This window comes from Oncorhynchus masou, chromosome 29 (genome assembly GCF_036934945.1).
Source record: "Oncorhynchus masou masou isolate Uvic2021 chromosome 29, UVic_Omas_1.1, whole genome shotgun sequence".
Taxonomy (NCBI): domain Eukaryota; kingdom Metazoa; phylum Chordata; class Actinopteri; order Salmoniformes; family Salmonidae; genus Oncorhynchus; species Oncorhynchus masou.
Window position 1 is genome coordinate 61049559 of NC_088240.1, and position 22090 is coordinate 61071648.

Sequence of the window (22090 nt, forward strand, 5' to 3'; positions counted from 1 at the left end):
CAATGGAAATTTGTCCTTTGGTCTGGAGTCCAAATTGTAGATTTTTGGTTCCAATCACCATGTCTTTGTGAGACACGGTGTGGGTGAACGGATGATCTCCGCATGTGTGGTTCCCACCGTGAAGCATGGAGGTGGTGGTGTAATGGTGTGGGGGTGCTTTGCTGATGACACTGTCTGTGATTGATTTAGAATTCAAGGCACACTTAACCAGCATAGCTACCACAGCATTCTGCAGCGATACGCCATCCCATCTGGTTTGGGTTTAGTGGGACTATCATTTGTTTTTCAACAGGACAATGACCCAACACACCTCCAGGCTGTCTAAGGCCTATTTACCAAGAAGGAGAGTGATGGAGTGCTGCATCAGATGACCTGGCCACCACAATCCCCTGACATCAACCAAATTGAGATGGTTTGGGATGAGTCGGACAGCAGAATGAAGGAAAAGCAGCCAACAAGCATATGTGGGAACTCCTTCAAGACTGTTGGAAAAGCATTCCAGGTGAAGCTGGTTGAGAGTGTGCAAAGCTGTCGTCAATCAAATGTATTTATAGAGCCCTTTTTACATCAGCTGATGTGAAGGCAAAGGGTGGCTATTTGAAGAATCTCAAACATAAAATATATTTTGATTTATTCAACACTTTTTGGGTTACAACATGATTCCTTATGTGTTATTTCATAGTTGTGATGTCTTTCTACAATGCAGAAAATAGTACAAATAAAGAAAAACCCCTGAATGAGTAGGTGTTCTAAAATGTTTAACCTGTAGTGTGTGTTTGATAAGACTGTCCCATTATGAATGTTGGTTCCTCCAATGAACTTGAGGTTTTTGTTACAATATAATGACTGTACTACTGTGTAAAGGCTGTTTAAAACTACCTTCCCTCTCTGTCGCTTAATTTCATTATCTTCTTATTTAATCCTTTAGTCTCTCTCTCTCACTCTCTCTCTCTCTCTCTCTCTCTCTCTCTCTCTCTCTCTTTCTCTCTCTCTCTCCAGATTCAGAAATGGCACAGCTATTGTTTCTTATAATTCTGTATGCTCTGCCATCTCTTGTTGTGGCCATGCATAATTCAACAACTGGAGGTAATTATTGTGTTTGTGTGTGTACATGTGCGTGCAACTTGTGTTTGTGTAAGTGTGTTAGCAGTTAGAAAAAGAGAGATTGCAAAATGAGATTGCAAAATGACCTAAATGGAGCATCCTCACAATGTTGTTGAATGAATGGAGGAAGGCATTAGATGAAGTGATGATTATAATTGAAGTGTAATATATCTCATGACTGTAATGTAGACTGCTGTAAGTGATTATTCTTCCACTCATCATGTCTTTCTCTTGTCTCCTGTTTAGGCTGTGCCATCATCCGTCCTCCCAGAGATGGAGGCATCCGCTACAGAGGCCTGACACAAGAACAGGTACAGTACTCTCAATACCATCACAGTACACTCTTAGAAAAAAAGGTGCTATCTAGAACCTACAAGGGTTCTTCGGCTGTCCCTATAGGAGAACCCTTTGAAGAACCCTTTTTGGTGCCAGGTAAAACTATTTCCACAGGGGTTTCGACAAGGAACCCAAAAGAGTTATACCTGGAAGCAAAAAGGGCTCTTCTGTGGGGACAACCGAGGAACCTGTTTGGAACCCTTTTTTCTAAGAGTGTACTACCACTGTTATCACAGTACTATCACTACTATCACAGTACTATCACTCCTACCACAGTACTATCACTATTATCACAGTACTATCACTGTTATCACAGTACTATCACTGTTACCACAGTACTATCACTTCTACCACAGTACTATCACTATTATCACAGTACTATCACTGTTATCACAGTACTATCACTGTTATCACAGTACTATCACTCCTAGCACAGTACTATCACTATTATCACAGTACTATCACTGTTATCACAGTACTATCACTGTTATCACAGTACTATCACTCCTAGCACAGTACTATCACTATTATCACAGTACTATCACTGTTATCACAGTACTATCACTGTTATCACAGTACTATCACTGTTATCACAGTACTATCACTATTATCACAGTACTATCACTGTTATCACAGTACTATCACTGTTATCACAGTACTATCACTCCTAGCACAGTACTATCACTATTATCACAGTACTATCACTGTTATCACAGTACTATCACTCCTACCACAGTACTATCAGTTCTACCTTTAATCATATCCAACCCTAGATAAAGTAGAAATAGCTCATAATCGTAATCGCCCCTTTGGTTCTCTCTAGCATGGCCATATTTAGTGTCTACTATGTTGTTGTTGTCCTAATCATAGCAACGCACTGAAGCCTATAGGAAAAATTACTCATTAGTCAGGTGATGTACATATGTAAAGACATAGCTAACCATCAATCTATGACATCTATTTATGTGTGTAGATCCGCAATGTGCAGATCCTACCAGTGGACTACGAGATAGAGTACATCTGCAGGGGGAACAGGGTCATAGTGGGCCCTAAGGTCAGGAAGTGCCTTCCCAACGGCACATGGACCGACATCACACTGCACAGCAGATGTTGTAAGTACTCTCTACTTTATTTACAGCCTACCCACTTGACTTCAGTGTCACTCTAAGGGTAAATCTAAGGGTAAATTCTCTCTTCAATGCCTGTCAGAGGGAATCCCTGGATTGACTAGACTATATTACTGCTATCACTTAAGGATATCTTTGATGTATCATTGATTATTGTGCGCCACTCTGCACTGTAACTTAGTGCTCATTTCATCAACAATAACTATGAAAAAATATTTGTCAACAACCTATTTTTCCTGATGAAAACTAATGACGATAACGAGAAGACATAAAAAAAACTGAAAATGGTAACAAATTAGTTTTCATTTCAGTTGATGAAAATGTAATGATATGAGAATTCCACATGAGACAAATGGACATTCAAATTGACATGAAGCTCCTTTTCGTCTGTTTTTTCCAATCATACATATGCATGCCTTTGCAGAATATGTAATGCAATCCTCTCTTTGGCAGAATGAATGTCTTTCAGTTGCATGGTCTGATTGAGCTGATCTGCCCAGCTCTCCCACACATGTCACTTCAGTCACCCATCATTTAAAAAAAACGGAGGCATAGCCAGCAGGCCAGGACACTTCAATTGTAACTAACCTTTACTAGAAACAATCATGTTTAATCTCTCTTATTTCAATGTAGACTATTTTTGCTTTGATCACATCAGATTGGGAGCTCTATTTTCCCATGTCGCCTTCTTCATCTGTGTTGATCCTTTCATTGTCAGCAAATGTGAGCGCAGTGTATTTCAGATTGGAAATATTAATGCTATTTGCTGAGTATTAGGAGTATTAGCCGACCGCCTGGCTTTCTTTCTGTCGAACCATCTGGTTTCCGAACGCCTCAGAACGGGACTTGACAGGAAGCCTATAGGAGCGGACGAAACTGGCACTGGTTTTAATTGGCTGATCTCTCAGCCCATCACCATCTAGCGCAACCCTTAGAACCTCCCTCTAAATGTGCTGCATCCGGGGGCAACAAATAGAACTCGATTAGCTCGTGCAATATGGATATTCCAGAGTCTGCTATGTCTGAAGTGTATAAACAGCATTCAGTGACATCGTGTTACAGGACAGCTAGCAGAGTTACGTTGGCTAGCTATTAGCCTGAACGGCGATATGTGATGCACCATAACAAAACTTTTCTGCCTCGATTTGGAGCCACTCCTCATAGTCGTGTGATTTGCTCAGAATTTGAATTGATTATCATGTCACTCAGCAAATCCCAAACGGTCCCCACTGTTACCAGGCTCTATGCATCAGCAATTGGAGCCTGGAGACAAGGTTAGGAGTACAGTAATAATTCTGGCATTGTTGGAAAGCTCAGATTCTCCCCTTTTAAAGGAATCACTGTTATTTACCCCCATCCAATGGTTATGATTGGGAGAAAAGAGCTGTATAGCTAAATTGTTTAACCTCTAGCCAAGGCTTCATAGCTTACAGTGGGGCAAAAAGTATTTAGTCAGCCACCAATTGTGCAAGTTCTCCCACTTAAAAAGATGAGAGAGGCCTGTAATTTTCATCATAGGTACACTTCAACTATGACAGACAAAATGAGAAGAAACAAATCCAGAAAATCATATTGTAGGGATTTTTAATTAATTTATTTGCAAATTATGGTGGAAAATAAGTATTTGGTCACCTACAAACAAGCAAGATTTCTGGCTCTCACAGACCCGTAACTTCTTCGTTAAGAGGCTCCTCTGTCCTCCACTCGTTACCTGTATTAATGGCACCTGTTTGAACTTGTTATCAGTATAAAAGACACCTGTCCACAACTTCTAACAGTCACACTCCAAACTCCACTATGGCCAAGACCAAAGAGCTGTCAAAGGACACCAGAAACAAAATTGTAGACCTGCACCAGGCTGGGAAGACTGAATCTGCAATAGGTAAGCAGCTTGGTTTGAAGAAATCAACTGTGGGAGCAATTATTAGGAAAGGGAAGACATACAAGACCACTGATAATGTCCCTCGATCTGGGGCTCCACGCAAGATCTCACCCCGTGGGGTCAAAATGATCACAAGAACAGTGAGCAAAAATCCCAGAACCACACAGGGGGACCTAGTGAATGACCCACAGAGAGCTGGGACCAAAGTAACAAAGCCTACCATCAGCAAGGGCATTGAAGATGAAACGTGGCTGGGTCTTTCAGCATGACAATGATCCCAAACACACCACCCGGGCAATGAAGGAGTGGCTTCGTAAGAAGCATTTCAAGATCCTGGAGTGGCCTAGCCAGTCTCCAGATCTCAACCCCATAGAAAATCTTTGGAGGGAGTTGAAAGTCCGTGTTGCCCAGCAACAGTCCCAAAACATCACTGCTCTAGAGGAGATCTGCATGGAGGAATGGGCCAAAATACCAGCAACAGTGTGTGAAAACCTTGTGAAGACTTACAGAAAACATTTGACCTCTGTCATTGCCAACAAAGGGTATATAACAAAGTATTGAACTAAACTTTTGCTATTGACCAAATCGTTATTTTCCACCATAATTTGCAAATAAATTCATAAAAAATCCTACAATGTGATCTTTCTGGATTTTTTTTCTCATTTTGTCTGTCATAGTTGAAGTGTACCTATGATGACAATTACAGGCCTCTCTCATATTTTTAAGTGGGAGAACTTACACAATTGGTGGCTGACTAAATACTTTTTTGCCCCACTGTATATGGTAAATCATGACTGACATTGGTTACAATCGGCCGCAATAGCAATGTGTCAGCTATTTTCAGGGTTAGTAGGCCTAGTTGGACAAGTCTAGCTGAATGTGCACATGATGGAAGTAAGAGGTAAATACATTATATATACAAAAGTATGTGGACACCCATTCAAATGAGTGGATTCGGCTATTTCAGCCACACCCGTTGCTGACATTTGAATAAAATTGAGCACACCGCCATGCAATCTCCATAGACAAACATTGCCAGTAGAATGGCCTTGCTGAAGAGCTCAGCAACATTCCAACATGGCACCGTCATAGGATGCCAACCTTCCAACAATTCAGTTTGTCATATTTCTGCCCTGCTAGAGATGCCCTGGTCAGCTGTAAGTGCCGAGCAGCCGCACACAAGCCTGAGATCACCATGCGCAATGCCAAGCGTCGGCTGGAGTGGTGTAAAACTCGCCGCCATTGGACTTTGGAGCATTGGAAACGCGTTCTCTGGACTGATGAATCACACTTTACCATCTGGCAGTCCGACTGACTAATCTGGGTTTGGCGGATGCCAGGAGAACACTACCTGCCCGTATGCATAGTGCCAACTTTAAAGTTTGGAGCAGGAGGAATAATGGTCTCGGGCTGTTTTTCATGGTTTGGGCTAGACCCCTTAGTTCCAGGGAAGGAAAATCTGAATGCTACAGCATACAATGACATTCTAGACAATTGTATGCTTCCAACTTTGTGGCAACAGTTTGGGGAAGGCCCTTTCCTGTTTCAGCATGAAAATACCCCCTGCGCACAAAGCGAGGTCCATACAGAAATGGTTTGTCGAGACTGATGTGGAAGAACTTGATTAGCCTGCACAGAGCCCTGATCTCAACCCCATCGAACACCTTTAAGGGATGAATTGGAACGCCGACTACGAGCCAGGCCTAATCGCTCAAATTCAGTGCCCGACCTCACTAATGCTCCTGCGGCTGACTGGAAGCAAGTCCCCGCAGCAACGTTCCAACATCTAGTGGAAAGCCTTCCCAGAAAAGTGGAGGCTGTTATAGCAGCAAAGGGGGTACCAACTCCACATTAATGCCCATGATTTTGTAATGAGATGTTCGACGAGCACGTGTCCACATACTTTTGGCCATGTGGTGTATTAATTATTTAATTGGAAAAAAAATGCAGTCTAAGATGAACGTGACTAAAACGAAACAAAAATGGTCCATTTTTTTGTTGTCAACTGATAATAACTAAAACTAACGAAGAAGGAAATTACTAAAATGTGACTGAAATATTTTTGAAGACTAAAACTAAATAGAAAAAAGCTGCCAAAATGAACACTGGTACTGTAGTAGCCTGGGTGCCAATCTGTTTTCCGCTCTCTTGCCAACTCCTTATAGACTTGTCATGCCATAAATGTTCCATAAGGAGTTGGCAAGAGAGCAGAAACACACTGGCAGTTAGTACATGTCTTGTAAATATGACTGCTGTCATTCCCACTAACTTTCCTCCCACTACTCTGCCCATCTCTCTCCCAGTGCTGCTGTGCCCTCGTGTCTGGACGTCCCTGGAGAATGGGAGGGTGGCGCTGAAGCCCCCTGGGCCACCTGTGGAGGGCACCGTGCTGCACTACAGCTGCCATGCTGGCTTCATGCTGGAGGGCAGGAACATCACACACTGCACCAAGCTGGGCAAATGGGACTCACCCAAACCTGTCTGCCTCTGTAAGTGCGGAATGGAATCCCAATCTTTTCCTGTTATTCATTTGTGATATTAGTGTTGATATTAAATGCTTTGGTTTAGCTTTGAAATGGAGAAACAACACATATACTCCATGGAAACATAGACAAATCAATATATGCTGAGTGTACAAAACATTAGGAACATCTTCCTAATATTGAGTTGCACCCTTTTTTCTCCCAGAACAGCCTCATTTTGTCGTGACATGGACTCTACAAGGTGTTGAAAGTGTTCCATAGGGATGCTGGGCCATTTTGGCTGGGTGTCCTTTGGGTGGTGGACCAATGTTGATACAAACTGTTGAGAGTGAAAAACCCAGCAGCGTTGAAGTTCTTGACACACTTAAACTGGTGCGTCTGGCACCTACTACCATACCCCGTTCAAAGGCACTTAAATATTTTGTCTTGCTCATTCACCCATTGAATGGCACACACACACAATCCATGTCTCAATTGTCACAAGGCTTAAAAATCCTTCTTTAACCTGACTCCCCTTCACCTACACTGATTGAAGTGGATTTAACAAGTGACATCAATAAGGGATCATAGCTTTCACCTGGATTCACCTGGTCAGTCTATGTCACGGAAACAGCAGGTGCTCCTAGTGTTTTGTACACTCAGTGTACATTGATATATTGTCAACATAGTCTTTGGATGAATGTCAATTGTATTTCCTTGACTCCTCGCATCCTCTCTCCTTGCCTCCTTCTCAAAACACAACGGCGGAGAAGATCAGCGGTTCCTCAGCTCGGTTCCTCTCCTCATTCTGAGAAGGAGACAAGAAGGGGGGATGCGAGAAATCCAAGAAATCCAATTGACATTCACCCCCTGTTCTGTGTACTTGTCTAAAACAGGGAGTTATAGTACTGCCACCTGGTGGACACAAGCCATATTTTAAGAATAATTGTGAATGATTGTGTAATACCCAATGAAAGTGACATCAATTTTACACCTGTGTTCTCGTTTTGTAGGCTAAGAATGTTTTGTTCAAATGTATATGTATTTTGGTATGAATTTACTTCAGCGTATTTGACGTCGAAGAAGAAGCACGAAGCCGAGAATTTACAACCATCTCATTTGAACTACACACATGAACTACATCTCCCACCAATCAGCTGTATATTTCTCTATTTCGTAAGCTTGCAGGTCTCCGTTTTTTTAAATTGTTTTCATTTTCAAAAAGTACTGGCTGGCAAAAAAAAATGTAATCTGAGATATAAAACATTAGATGGCCTGTAACTAACTGGTTCTTATCGTCCTTATTGCCATGAGTGTGCAAAGCTGTCATCAAGGCAAAGGGTGTCTACTTTGAAGAATCTCAAATATAAAATATATTTTGATTTGTTTAACACTTTTTTTGGTTACCACATGATTCCATATGTGTTATTTCATCGTTTTGATGTATTCACTATTATTCTACATTGTAGAAAATAGAAAGAGTCGGTGGGCCAAAACATTTGACTGGAAGTGTATATATATTAAATGACCGCGTTTTCCTGAATTTTATGATAGAATCTTGAAGCCCATTCAAGAGATTTTGGGACATGAGCTGCAAAACATGGAGCCGTACAAATCAGCTCGGCTATAGAATCTGGCCCCTCTCTTTCTAAAATTATCCGCCGCCATTGTTGCAACCCCTATGACTAGTCTGTTCAACCTCTCATTCGTGTCGACTGAGATCCCTAAAGATTAGAAAGGTGCCGTGGTCATCCCCCTCTTCAAAGGGGGTGACACTCTAGACCCAAACTGGTAGAGACCTATTTCCATCCTGCCATGCCTTTCTAAAGTCTTCGAAAGCCAAGTTAATAAACAGATCACTGACCATTTCTAATCCCACCGTACCTTCTCTGCTGTGCAATCCGGTTTCCAAGCTGGTCAAGGGTGCACCTCAGCCACGCTCAAGGTACTAAATGATATCATAACTGCCATCAATAAAAGACCTGGCCAAGGCTTTCGACTCTGTCAATCACTGTATTCATATCGGCAGACTTGGTTTCTCAAAAGACTGCCTGGCCTGGTTCACCAACTACTTCTCAGATAGAGTTCAGTGTGTCAAATCGGAGGGCCTGTTGTCCGGACCTCTGGCAGTCTCTATTGGGATACCACAGTGTTCAATTCTCAGGCCGTCTCGTTTCTCTGTACATATCAACGATGTCGCTCGTGCTGCGGGTGATTCCTTGATCCACCTCTACACAGAAGACACCATTCTGTATACTTCTGGCCCTTCTTTGGACACCGTGTTAACAAACCTCTAAAAGAGCTTCAAAGCCATACAACACTCCTTCTGTGGCCTCCAACTGCTCTTAAACGCTAGTTAAACTAAATGTGTGCTCTTAAACCGATTGCTGCCCGCACCCGCCTGCCCGACGAGCATCACTACTCTGGACGGTTCTGACTTAGAATATGTGGACAACTAAAAATACCTAGGTGTCTGGCTAGACTGTAAACTCTCCTTCCAGACTCATATTAAGCATCTCCAATCCAAAATAAAATCTAGAATTGGCCTATTTCGCAACATTTCCTATTTCACAACAAAGCCTCCTTCACTCACGCTGCCAAACATACCCTCGTAAAACGGACTATCCTACCGATCCTCGACTTTGGCGATATCATTTACAAAATAGCCTCCAACACTCTACTCAACAAACTGGATGCAGTCTATCACAGTGCCATCTGTTTTGTCACCAATGCTCCATATACTACCCACCACTGCAACCTGTATGCTCTCGTCGGCTGGCCTTCTATACATATTCGTCGACCCACTGGCTCCAGGTCATCTATAAGTATTTGCTAGGTGAAGCCAAGCCTTATCTCAGCTCACTGGTCACCATGATAACACCCACTCGTAGCACGCACTCCAGCAGGTATAGTTCACTGGTCATCCCCAAAGCCAACACCTCCTTTGGCTGCCTTTCCTTCCAGTTCTCTGCTGCCAATGACTGGAACGAATTTCAAAAATCGCTGAAGTTGGAGACTTAAATCTCCCTCACTAATTTTAAGTGTCAGCTGTCAAAGCAGCTTACCGATCGCTGCAGCTGTACACAGCCCATCTGTAAATTGCCCATCCGTAAATTGCTCATCCAACTGCCTACCTCATCCCCATATTGTTTTTAATTTACTTATTTTTTCTCTTTTGCACACCAGTACTTCTACTTGCACACCATCATCTGCACATCTTTCACTCCAGTGTTAATTTTCTGAATTGTAATTACTTCGCTACTATTGGCCTTTTTATTGCCTTACCTCCTTACTCCATTTGCACACACTGTATATAGAGTTTTATATTGTGTTATTGACTGTACTTTGTTTATCCCACATGTAACTCTTTGTTGTTGTTTTTGTCGCACTGCTTTGCTTTATCTTGGCCAGGTCGCAGTTGTAAATGAGAACTTGTTCTCAACTGGCCTACCTGGTTAAATAACGGTGAAATAAATCAAAAGAAAGAAAGAAAAGAAAAGTGGAAGTGGCCGTCACTTCCACAGGGTATACAGACAATACAGTAAAAGTAGCCCACATACTGATGTTAATTTAAGGGGCATGGAGTACTGTACATGTGTAGTGAGTAACACGTATAGTGCATCAATCCATGAAGAATGAAACAATTCACAAACATCACACAGTGTTAGTGTTGCATTTACATACACTACCAGTCACCAAATCATTTGTACTATTAACAAATGTAATTTTGCCTTTTCTATTTGCTTGCCATAGATGACAGAAACTACAAAGGTAAGAGAGATTGGTTTTGGTTGGGTTATCTATCAATGTCAAAGCTCAGTGAAACAAATGTTGCAAAAAGTTGTAATGCTTCTGTTAAGCACAAGAGGGCAGTAGTATATCATTTCTGAGCAGGGTGCCTTATGCTGACCAGTAATTCTGTTGGTGAAGGATTTAAATGGATTATAATTAGGGAAAGGGGGATACCTAGTCATTTTACCAACTGAATGTATTCAACTGAAATGTGTCTTCCACATTTAACCCAACCCCTCTGAATCAAAGAGGTGCAGGGGGCTGCCTTAATCGACATCCATGTCTTCGGTGCCCGGGGAACAGTGGGTTAACTGCCTTGCTCAGAGGCAGAAAGACAGATTTTTATCTTGTCAGCTCAGGGATTTGATCCAGCAACCTTCCGGTTACTGGCCCAACACTCTAACCACTAGGAGTAGAAATGACACACAGTATGCTATAGTTAAATTGTAGTCCTTGTAGCGTTGACAAGATGATTATTTGTTTGTCAGTTTCATGATTATTATCAACCATTAACAACAACATTACGCACGCATTTCAACTTAGTCTTCTCCTCTGCCAACCTGTCCTATCAGTGCATAGAAAGCACATTTTCTTCCAAAATCTCCATGAAATGTGAACCAGACTTACTCTCTCCTTTTCTCTCTCATTCACTCTCTCTCTCTCTCTTCATTCTACTTTTCACTCAGTGTGGTATCAACACCCCATTACTGTCTTCTTAGCTGGGTAAAGGTTAACACCCAGGCCTGTCTGTGTCTTTGTGGGGAGGTGTGTGGAGGTGTGTGGAGGTGGGTGTGTGGAGGTGTGTGTGTGTGTGTGTGTGTGTGTGTGTGTGTGTGTGTGTGTGTGTGTGTGTGTGTGTGTGTGTGTGTGTGTGTGTGTGTGTGTGTGTGTGTGTGTGTGTGTGTGTGTGTGTGGGGTGTGTGTGTGTGTGTGTGTGGAGGTGTGTGTGTGGGTGTGTGTGTGTGTGTGTGGGGGTGGTGGAGGTGTGTGTGTGTGTGTGTTTATGGGGGTGGGTGGGTGTGTGTGTGTGTGTGTGTGTGTGTTGTGTGTGTGGGTGGGTGGGTGGGTGTTAGCAGCAGTCAGAGGAAGTCCAGAAAATCTCTCTTCTGTGATCTTAAGCCCTGTGTTCTTATAGGTTAACCAGAATAGGGATGCCTGTACAACACTGGATTCCACCACTGATACAGCTGATATAATAGACAGCTCTGGGAGAGGTGTTGCGACAGTGTTTTACTTCTAAGGCTGTGGGCGACATTTTAGTCACACATACGAGCATAGATCTGTACAAAAAAAATCTGCACCGTAAAATTACAATCTGCAGTGTGATTTAATTTGAAGCTTTGCTTCAACGATGTGCCTTATAAAGAGGAGATTATTTAATCAGAGTTAAAGGGGCAATCTGTAGTTGCTACATCCACTTTTGGATTTATACAGTATGTGTATTATATTGATTATTGAAGAATATCACCTATAAAGGTAATACCACATCAGAACCCAAAATACAGTATAATCTCGTTTTACTCCAATATTTATAAACAATACAACTGTAAACAAACACTGTATAGCTTAAAAACATGAAACTATGATCGTACTGTCATAGATAGTCAGTCCCTGCATTCATAGCTCTGCCTATGAATTTGAAAGTGGTTACATTTCTCCAGCCCCATCCCTCATATTTACCAAAACCAGATTGCCCCTTTAAGTAAACTTTACCATGCACACAATCCAATTGAGAGTTGCAGTATTTGGAACTAGCATTGTATTATTTGCCATACCGTCTATTCAAACTGGGGTTTTTTGCACAGTGCTCTTGTCATGTCAAATGTCGACCCCATTATGTGCTGTTCAGTGTTTGCTGGCATATAGAAGGCCGCGTAATGGAATCACATTTAAATATCAGGTGTGAATAATACATGGCATGCTGCAAAGTTCAGACAGGAGAGAGAGAGAGAGAGAGAGAGAGAGAGAGAGAGAGAGAGAGAGGAGAGGGGGAGAGAGAGAGAGAGAGAGAGAGAGAGAGAGAGAGAGAGAGGAGAGGGGGAGAGAGGGAGGGAGAGAGAGAGAGAGAGAGAGAGAGAGAGAGAGAGAGAGAGAGAGAGGAGTACTACGTCATTGTGGGCTACAGATGGCTCAGCGGGTTGGAGGTTGGAACATGCATGGTGCTGACTGGCAACACAAGGGCTGTGAGTTGAATTGCCACCTGTGCCAAGTATACTGAATAACAGTTAGTAGCTTTGGGTCTGCTATTGACTATTACTGTATTCAGATGCAATTCAGTAGTAAGTCCACTCCACTGTAATCGTATTGAGGTGGAGTAAGGAAGGTGGCTATTTCTCCATCACACAATCTATCCCAATGTGCACAATACAAGTATTTCTACAGTGATATTACATAGAGAACCTAAAGCCAGCCTAATTGTTCAGCAAAGGTGGAATGCATGTATAGCATTGGCTTTACTCTCTTGTCCCCAGAGTGCCAGTAGCTGTTGCCAATGAGTCAGGTGTTACATTTTAGCCGTGGAAGAGGTGGAGTCATGTGAGGGGAGCATTACTGACTAATTCTATCATTCTATTATAGCTGGTTCTAATTCTGTTATGGATATTGGCCTACTGGGGGTATGAGAGCCCTGTCTCAGAGCTGACAGTGAAACGGTGGGCTGCGTCCCAAATTGCACCCTATTATTTATAGTACACTACTTTTGACCAGAGCTCTATTTCATAGGGAATAGGGAGGCATTTGGGACGCGGACAGTGCTGCATTGGCCGATTAAAGGGCAATGAGAGGAGGCTTTAAAGTGGACAGACGGTTCAAACAGCAGGTATGCTGTAGCCTGTACAGTAGCAGTCCTTGGCTATACATCACACAGACTGACTCCAGGTCAGCTTAGATGAAGGGAAAAGGAGAGCCGGGAGATTGATGCAATGACTGGTCCACTGCTTTTGCTGATTTCTCAAAATAGCCCTTGAGGCATTTAATTGTCTTTCTTTCTATTGGCTTGTGGGTGTGTGAATGAATGTCCTTTCATTCGTTATTGAGACAGAACTGAGAAGCATGTGAGGCATTGTTGTGGTTGAGAATCGATGTGGCTCACTGTCAATCTAAAGTCTATGTTGATTTGATATTCCCATATTTGATTTCTATCAGTTTACCCTCTATTTTCCCAGGTAAAGTTAACATAGTCATTATATATTGATTTGAATAATCTATTGCTTGCAAAAGATAAATTAGAGAGTGACAGATACCGAGAGTTTGCCAATACTATTTGATTGTAGAAACTAGGTGCTGCAAACTTCTTTGATTGTAGAATCGAGGTGTTGCGCACCACGCACACGCACGCATGCATGCACGCGCGCGCACACACACACACACACAATTCAAAAGTTGGTAAATAGGCACTGCAGTTTATAGTGCCCCCCCCACTTGCTCTCTCGATGTCTCTACACATTCACCGACTAGCAAATACCATCAGTGTTGTCCTCGCTCATACACACATGCACACACACACACACACACACACGCGCACACTCATAGCCTCTGCTGCAGTGGATGATGTACCTTTCGCGTCTCATTCCGTTTAATCCTCTACAATTGGAAATACGTGTCGTTGCACGGACAGATTATTTTAACATCCTGAAATTACGCATAGTGCGATTTGCTTTTATTAACCAGAGAATAAGAACAATTCAAACGTTATTCGCAACCCGGAGCTCGTTTTCTGCCGTCTGGACTGGTCGCGCAAGCATACTTTTCGGTGCAAAATCATGGCGATTATGAATTATTAGAAATAACGAACTAGAATTATTTTAATGTCTGTCTAATATTCTCCATCGCGACGGAAGGGGAAACTATCCTGCCTCATTAGCTTTTACAGCACTTGAATAAAACCATTCAACTTATTTGCTGGACCCAATTAATTGGACACTTCATCTTAGGTTTTGGAATTATTGAACTCTGCCTGCTGAACGACAAAAAGAGGCAAACGTGGTTTCCAAACAAGTTATACCCTATTTATAAACGCAACATTCAACGTCGATAAAAACATTAACTATTTGCGTTCTATATCATCCGCCTCTGCACTGACAAATTATCAGTCGAAACGATTAGTGAACTGAAATAATATAAAGAGAATGCGAGCTAGGCAATTTCTTATTGTTGACTAACAATCTTAAACTGTCTGTTAGCGAGGAGACGAAGTGAATCCACTTTTTGGAGAGCACAAAGTTCGTCAATGAAATGCTATTGCGATTCATTGCAAATTCACCTCAAGGCTCTGTAAACTTTAAATACAACACAATCTCCTATTATTCTAATACGAACCCAACTCCACTGCAACATTCGGATATTGCTCCAATTCAATTTACCTGACCATGGCGGCAATTGGAAAAAGTCTGCGGCAATTATCGAGTGTCGCGTCCGGCCATATTGCACTTCGAGCATCGCTCACCTTACTTTTCCTTTCCTGGCCGTGCCCATCCTTAGGCAAGAAGAAACTCTACATCGGAGCTCTCTTCCCCATGAGCGGCGGTTGGCCGGGCGGCCAAGCATGTCTCCCCTCTGCGCAGATGGCTTTGGATCTGGTGAACAACCGGACGGATATTCTGCCGGATTACGAACTGGAGTTGATATACTATGACAGTATGGTGAGTAGATGTTGGATCAAATAGATCCATTGTTGTGTTTAAAAAGTGGAAGTCGCATAAGCAGAAGATAATAAAACGTTCTCTTGGTTTTATACACGACTCTAGACCAGTTGAAATGTAATTGATATATGATATATGAAATACATGAACACTTAATTTCTATTTCAGTTACAGTCTTTTTTCTTTACATGTCTATACATTGTTAAAACTTGCCAACATGATTATTGATTTCCAGCAGGCATAGGCCTACTCCTTCGAATGCATTGCCCTTGTAGCAGGTGGGTGCAGTAATGTCACAACTCAGCAGCATACTTATTTAATATTGTCAAGGGAGTTATGTACCAAAAGCCATATTATATTACCCCCTTTTAGAATTGTTGCACAGTTGCCAATTTTTTTTTTTTTTTTAAACAAGGCAATGGTAAACATGTCATCCCCCACAAACAATGTAGCACCCCCCTTGGGCCAATTGAGATATCACTCCCAACTAACACATTTCAGTTAATTACCATAGCTCCAGCTTTAGGCCAATCAGTGTCATTTTGTAATTGCTGGATCTCTATGGCAAGATGCATCATTGGCCAAAATGTCGTCAAAATCGGCATAGTGCTGTCTGAGATATCCAATGTGGCTAATGTACGAATGGACAGAGACCGATCCACAGTCCCCTCCCCGATTTCAGTGGTGGTGGACGATAAACTAAACTAATGCCAAGTCAGACACTTATATTGGCTTGCTGCAATTCAGCGTCAGTGCAGGTATAGGAAAAAGTGAACTTTCACAATGAAACTGGACAACCACGAAGCATCAGCTGTCTGAATGTCAGAATGAAATGTCAGACCAATGTCTGTATGTCAAGACCAATGTCTATATGTCAAGACCAATGTCTGTGTGTCAAGACCAATGTCTGTGTCAAGACCAATGTCTATGTGTCAAGACCAATGTCTATGTGTCAAGACCAATGTCTTGTCTATGTGTCAAGACCAATGTCTATATGTCAAGACCAATGTCTATGTGTCAAGACAAATGTCTATGTGTCAAGACCAATGTTTTGTCTATGTGTCAAGACCAATGTCTATATGTCAAGACCAATGTCTGTGTCAAGACCAATGTCTATGTGTCAAGACCAATGTCTTGTCTATGTGTCAAGACCAATGTCTATATGTCAAGACCAATGTCTATGTGTCAAGACAAATGTCTATGTGTCAAGACCAATGTCTTGTCTATGTGTCAAGACCAATGTCTATATGTCAAGACCAATGTCTATGTGTCAAGACAAATGTCTATGTGTCAAGACCAATGTCTTGTCTATGTGTCAAGACCAGTGTCTATGTGTCAAGACCAATGTCTATGTGTCAAGACCAATGTCTTTGTGTCAAGATCAATGTCTATATGTCAAGACCAATGTCTTGTCTATGTGTCAAGACCAATGTCTATATGTCAAGACCAATGTCTATGTGTCAAGACCAATGTCTATGTGTCAAGACCAATGTCTATGTGTCAAGACCAATATCTATGTGTCAAGACCAATGTCTATGTGTCAAGACCAATGTCTTGTCTATGTGTCAAGACCAATGTCTATATGTCAAGACCAATGTCTATATGTCAAGACCAATGTCTATGTGTCAAGACAAATGTCTATGTGTCAAGACCAATGTCTTGTCTATGTGTCAAGACCAATGTCTGTATGTCAAGACCAATGTCTCTGTGTCAAGACCAATGTCTGTGTGTCAAGACCAATGTCTTGTCTATGTGTCAAGACCAATGTCTATGTGTCAAGACCAATGTCTATGTGTCAAGACCAATGTCTATGTGTCAAGACCAATGTCTATGTGTCAAGATCAATGTCTATATGTCAAGACCAATGTCTATGTGTCAAGACCAATGTCTATGTGTCAAGATCAATGTCTATATGTCAAGACCAATGTCTTGTCTATGTGTCAAGACCAATGTCTATGTGTCAAGACCAATGTCTATATGTCAAGACCAATGTCTATGTGTCAAGATCAATGTCTATATGTCAAGACCAATGTCTTGTCTATGTGTCAAGACCAATGTCTATGTGTCAAGACAAATGTCTATGTGTCAAGACCAATGTCTTGTCTATGTGTCAAGACCAATGTCTATATGTCAAGACCAATGTCTATGTGTCAAGACCAATGTCTTTGTGTCAAAGCACAGGGGACATTTCTTCAGTGGACAGAATGCCACTGTAGAGGTCTTCTCGGCATAAGATGTCACATATAGCTGACTGTCACTGTCCCATTTGACCACTAGCTGACTGTCACTGACCGTCACTCTCCCATTTGACCACTAACTGACCGTCACTGTCCCATTTGACTACTAGCTGACCACGAAGCACCTGTTACTAACCTGGAAATGATAGAGCCAAATATTTATGTTATTAAATGAACAAAACACCCCCTGCTTGTTTCCCATCAATCATTCATCATATAGGCATTTTCAAATGTCAGCACTCTTCACTCACTACGCGTCTATATGTCTCCCACTGTTTCTGGCCCAGTTTTTGCCTCCCACTTCGTCATTAGCTTTAACACACAGCCATCCTTCCCACTGGGTTTCCATATCAATCATACTACAGGACAGATGCCTCCACTACACCCAGGCATACAGCACACAGGCATGAAACAGTTAACTGTGCTGTGACTGGTAAGGGAGCGGTGCTCACTTTGTTCCGATTGGTGTAAAAGGCTCTGCAATGGAATCCCATTGTAAAGAAGAGGGAAGAGCGGAGAGGAGAGGAAAGTTGGCATGGCAACACAGTTACCATTGAAACAAACAGGCTTCTTATTTTTCTCCTTTCAATTAGATAAGAATTTGGATGAATAGATATGGTAGATGTGTGCGTGTTGAGATTCAGGGTTTGAAAATCATATACAGAACATACAGTTAGGCTGTGGACATATCAAATATACTGACTATACATATTATTTCACTTGAAACAGCTCTGTGAATCAATGGTACTGGCCATAGAATACAATATATTCTAAAATCTAGAATTCTGGAATTTATGGGATTAATCTCACCCATTGGTTGATTTATGGTTCTATTTTTGTTTTGACAAACCAATAGATTTACACCTATGTGACAGACCAATACAGGACTAGAACAAAATCAATGTCACACGTCAGACAGTGACATTTTCTTGAAAGTAGCCTGCAAGTGCGTGCTAGTATACAGTTATTGCTAATTACAGTTGGGTGTGATGATCACTTTGACGATCAGTGGATTGTGAACGCTTCACACCTGGCTGAAATATTAATGAGCAGTTTATGGCATTAAGAGTGAAATTATAGGAGATGGAATTAAATACAGATACTTTTTTACTGTAAGTTGTTATCCAATCAGCATCTTTTTTTGGTCAAGCACCAAATAGAAAACAGGCAATAATAACTCACACTCTGTTTTGACCATGAGATTTAGAAATAAGAATCAACATCATCCAATTGCTTGTCTTCTTAATTGCTTGATAATATCTGGGGTGGGATATCAAATATGAAGAAATGCTCATACAGTGGTCTTGGCTTGAATGTATAATGATGTTCAACAATAGAATGTGTTCATTTAAAGGTCACAATAGTTCAAGTGAAGCTTTTAAAGTGCGATCTGTTTGCCTTGGTAAAAGATGACTCATCAAATATACCATGACATAATTAGGACACTGAATACTGAAATATTAAGAATACTTTACTGTAGATGAATTTCAACACTTACACCGTTTATTTAATGCAGCATATCTCTTTATCTATCTACATGGGTAGATCGCTGCTTGTTTGCTTGTGTGGTAGTATAGGGAGAGAGCATTAGACTATTTACAGCACATTGAGATCTATACACAGACACACCACTCACCCTCTCTAGTCCGTTGCCATGGTTATATCAAAGCAGAGATTGATAACTTTGATCAATTATTTACTGTGGTGGAGGGAGACAGAGGTAGAGAAATGGCGTGATGAGGTGCTCTCTCTGTAGGGGCGCCGTCTTTCGGATGGGACGTTAAACGGGTGTCCTGACTCTCTGTGGTCACTATAGATCCCATGGCACTTATCGTAGGAGTAGGGGTGTTAACCTCGGTGTCCTGGCTAAATACCCAATCTGGCCCTCACACCATTATGGCCACTTAATCATCCCCAGCTTCTTGTTGGCTCGTTCATCCCCCCTCCAGTCTCCTGTAACTATCCCCCAGGTTGTTGCTGTAAATGAGAGTGTGTTCTCAGTCAACTTACCTGGTAAAGTAAGTCTTAAATAAAATGTAAAAAATCTCGCACTTCCCCCTTTAATTGGCGGCTGGAACATAATAGGACTCAATCAGGGACCAAAATGATTAATGTGTCCACATGGTCCACACACATGCCCGCACACACGTGTGTATCAAAATCATGTATGCACCATTTAACGCCATGACTCACGTGGTACTCCAGATTTAATTACTGGGTGAAGATTTAGAAATTCACAGTGACTTGAGATACGACATAAGATCCCACTGGTCCTCTTATATATTGACACTTCTTTTATATTATTCAATGTGAAATGCAATTCAAGAGAATAAAGCAGATCAGCATATGTGGCTTCTTCTCCTACTCTTTCTGTGAGATTGGTTTCTTATCAAAGTCTCATGGGTGGATAGATTGGATGCTGGAGTAGTATCGCAGTAATGCTAACTCTGACGCTAATATTGGGTTGCATCGTTTCAGCACCACGGACAGTGCATGTGTGTTTGTGGAAAAAGGGAGGGTTATACATACCTCCCTTACAAAAAAAAGACATGGTTTTCAGACATGTGTGAAGTTTCAACATGTCCCTTTTTTCTTCCACGTGACATTTTTTTCACATGTTTATTTTTCATCACTTCCAGCTACATCTGGTCTCCCATCCAGGAACGGACCCTGCTTAGCTTCAGAGGCCAACCAGTAGTAGAGTGCTGTAATGGATTTGTCAAAATTTGCAACTGGAAAAAAGACAGGGAAAGCAAAGACCAGGGTAACATAACCAAAGACAGGGAAAGCAAAGACCAGGGTAACATAACCAAAGACAGGGAAAGCAAAGACCAGGGTAACATAACCAAAGACAGGGAAAGCAAAGACCAGGGTAACATAACCAAAGACAGGGAAAGCAAAGACCAGGGTAACATAACCAAAGACAGGAAAGCAAAGACCAGGGTAACATAACCAGAGACAGGGAAAGCAAAGACCAGGGTAACATAACCAAAGACAGGGAAAGCAAATACCAGGGTAACATAACCAAAGACAGGGAAAGCAAATACCAGGGTAACATAACCAAAGACAGGGAAAGCAAAGACCAGGGTAACATAACCAAAGACAGGGAAAGCAAAGACCAGGGTAACATAACCAAAGACAGGGAAAGCAAAGACCAGGGTAACATAACCAAAGACAGGGAAAGCAAAGACCAGGGTAACATAACCAAAGACAGGAAAGCAAATACCAGGGTAACATAACCAAAGACAGGGAAAGCAAATACCAGGGTAACATAACCAAAGACAGGGAAAGCAAAGACCAGGGTAACATAACCAAAGACAGGGAAAGCAAAGACCAGGGTAACATAACCAAAGACAGGGAAAGCAAAGACCAGGGTAACATAACCAAAGACAGGGAAAGCAAAGACCAGGGTAACATAACCAAAGACAGGGAAAGCAAAGACCAGGGTAACATAACCAAAGACAGGGAAAGCAAAGACCAGGGTAACATAACCAAAGACAGGGAAAGCAAAGACCAGGGTAACATAACCAAAGACAGGAAAGCAAAGACCAGGGTAACATAACCAAAGACAGGGAAAGCAAAGACCAGGGTAACATAACCAAAGACAGGGAAAGCAAAGACCAGGGTAACATAACCAAAGACAGGGAAAGCAAAGACCAGGGTAACATAACCAAAGACAGGGAAAGCAAAGACCAGGGTAACATAACCAAAGACAGGGAAAGCAAAGACCAGGGTAACATAACCAAAGATAGGGAAAATTGCAGGGAAGAGGGAGGCATTTTATTTAATTGCGTTATCATAATATTTTTCACTGAAAACATATTTTTTTTGCATTAACTTACAATTCATTGGCTCCCGCATTTAAAAATGATTTTGTTTTGCTATCATTAGTTTTGGGTTTATGTTTTGCATTCAATATCATTCTTTTTGTTTGGAACACTAAGAATGTTGTTCTGGACTACAGAAGTTTTGCTTCATATTAACGGCACAAACGTAGCTCACTCACTAGAGCAGGGTTAGGAAACCCCAGTCCTGGAGGACCGCAGGCGCTTCATGTTTTTCATTTAACCAACCTGGAAGACGAGGTGTGTTGAATGTAGGCAATCACTGAACTGATCAATTAGCTCAGTTGGTTATGTGTGGTGCCGAGTTGGGACAAAATCCTGCAGCACCTGCAGCACTCCAGGAACAGGGTTGCTTACCCTGCACTAGAGGATTGCACCATATAACAATGCTGTTACTCAATGAAATGTGTTTAAAGTGGCAATACTTAATTGAAACATTAACAATGTGCTTTCCTTGCCACAGTTTTTGTAAACAGCTGAGGGATGGAGCTGGAGAAATGCAACCACTCTTATATCCATAGACCATGCTATGGATGCAAGTACTGACCATCCATTATATCAAAATGATAGTTTTAACTATGTTTTTAGGCTATACAGTATTTGTTTACATTTACTTTGTTTACAAACATTGGAGTAAATGTGGAGTTTTCTTACATGTGAAACTG

At 41.7% G+C, this 22090-nt stretch overlaps 1 protein-coding gene across 1 annotated transcript in view; it reads left to right on the forward strand.

Moving 5' to 3' along the window:
• The window catches only part of LOC135520173 (gamma-aminobutyric acid type B receptor subunit 1-like), a 47667-nt gene that overhangs the window by 2680 nt on the left and 22897 nt on the right, over window positions 1-22090 (forward strand). Inside the window, exons 2-7 of the mRNA XM_064945531.1 lie at window positions 1000-1086; window positions 1351-1415; window positions 2414-2552; window positions 6753-6938; window positions 10665-10682; window positions 15183-15343. Coding sequence (XP_064801603.1) covers window positions 1008-1086; window positions 1351-1415; window positions 2414-2552; window positions 6753-6938; window positions 10665-10682; window positions 15183-15343 — 648 coding nt within the window. The 5' untranslated portion in view covers window positions 1000-1007. The remainder of the gene's footprint in view (window positions 1-999; window positions 1087-1350; window positions 1416-2413; window positions 2553-6752; window positions 6939-10664; window positions 10683-15182; window positions 15344-22090) is intronic.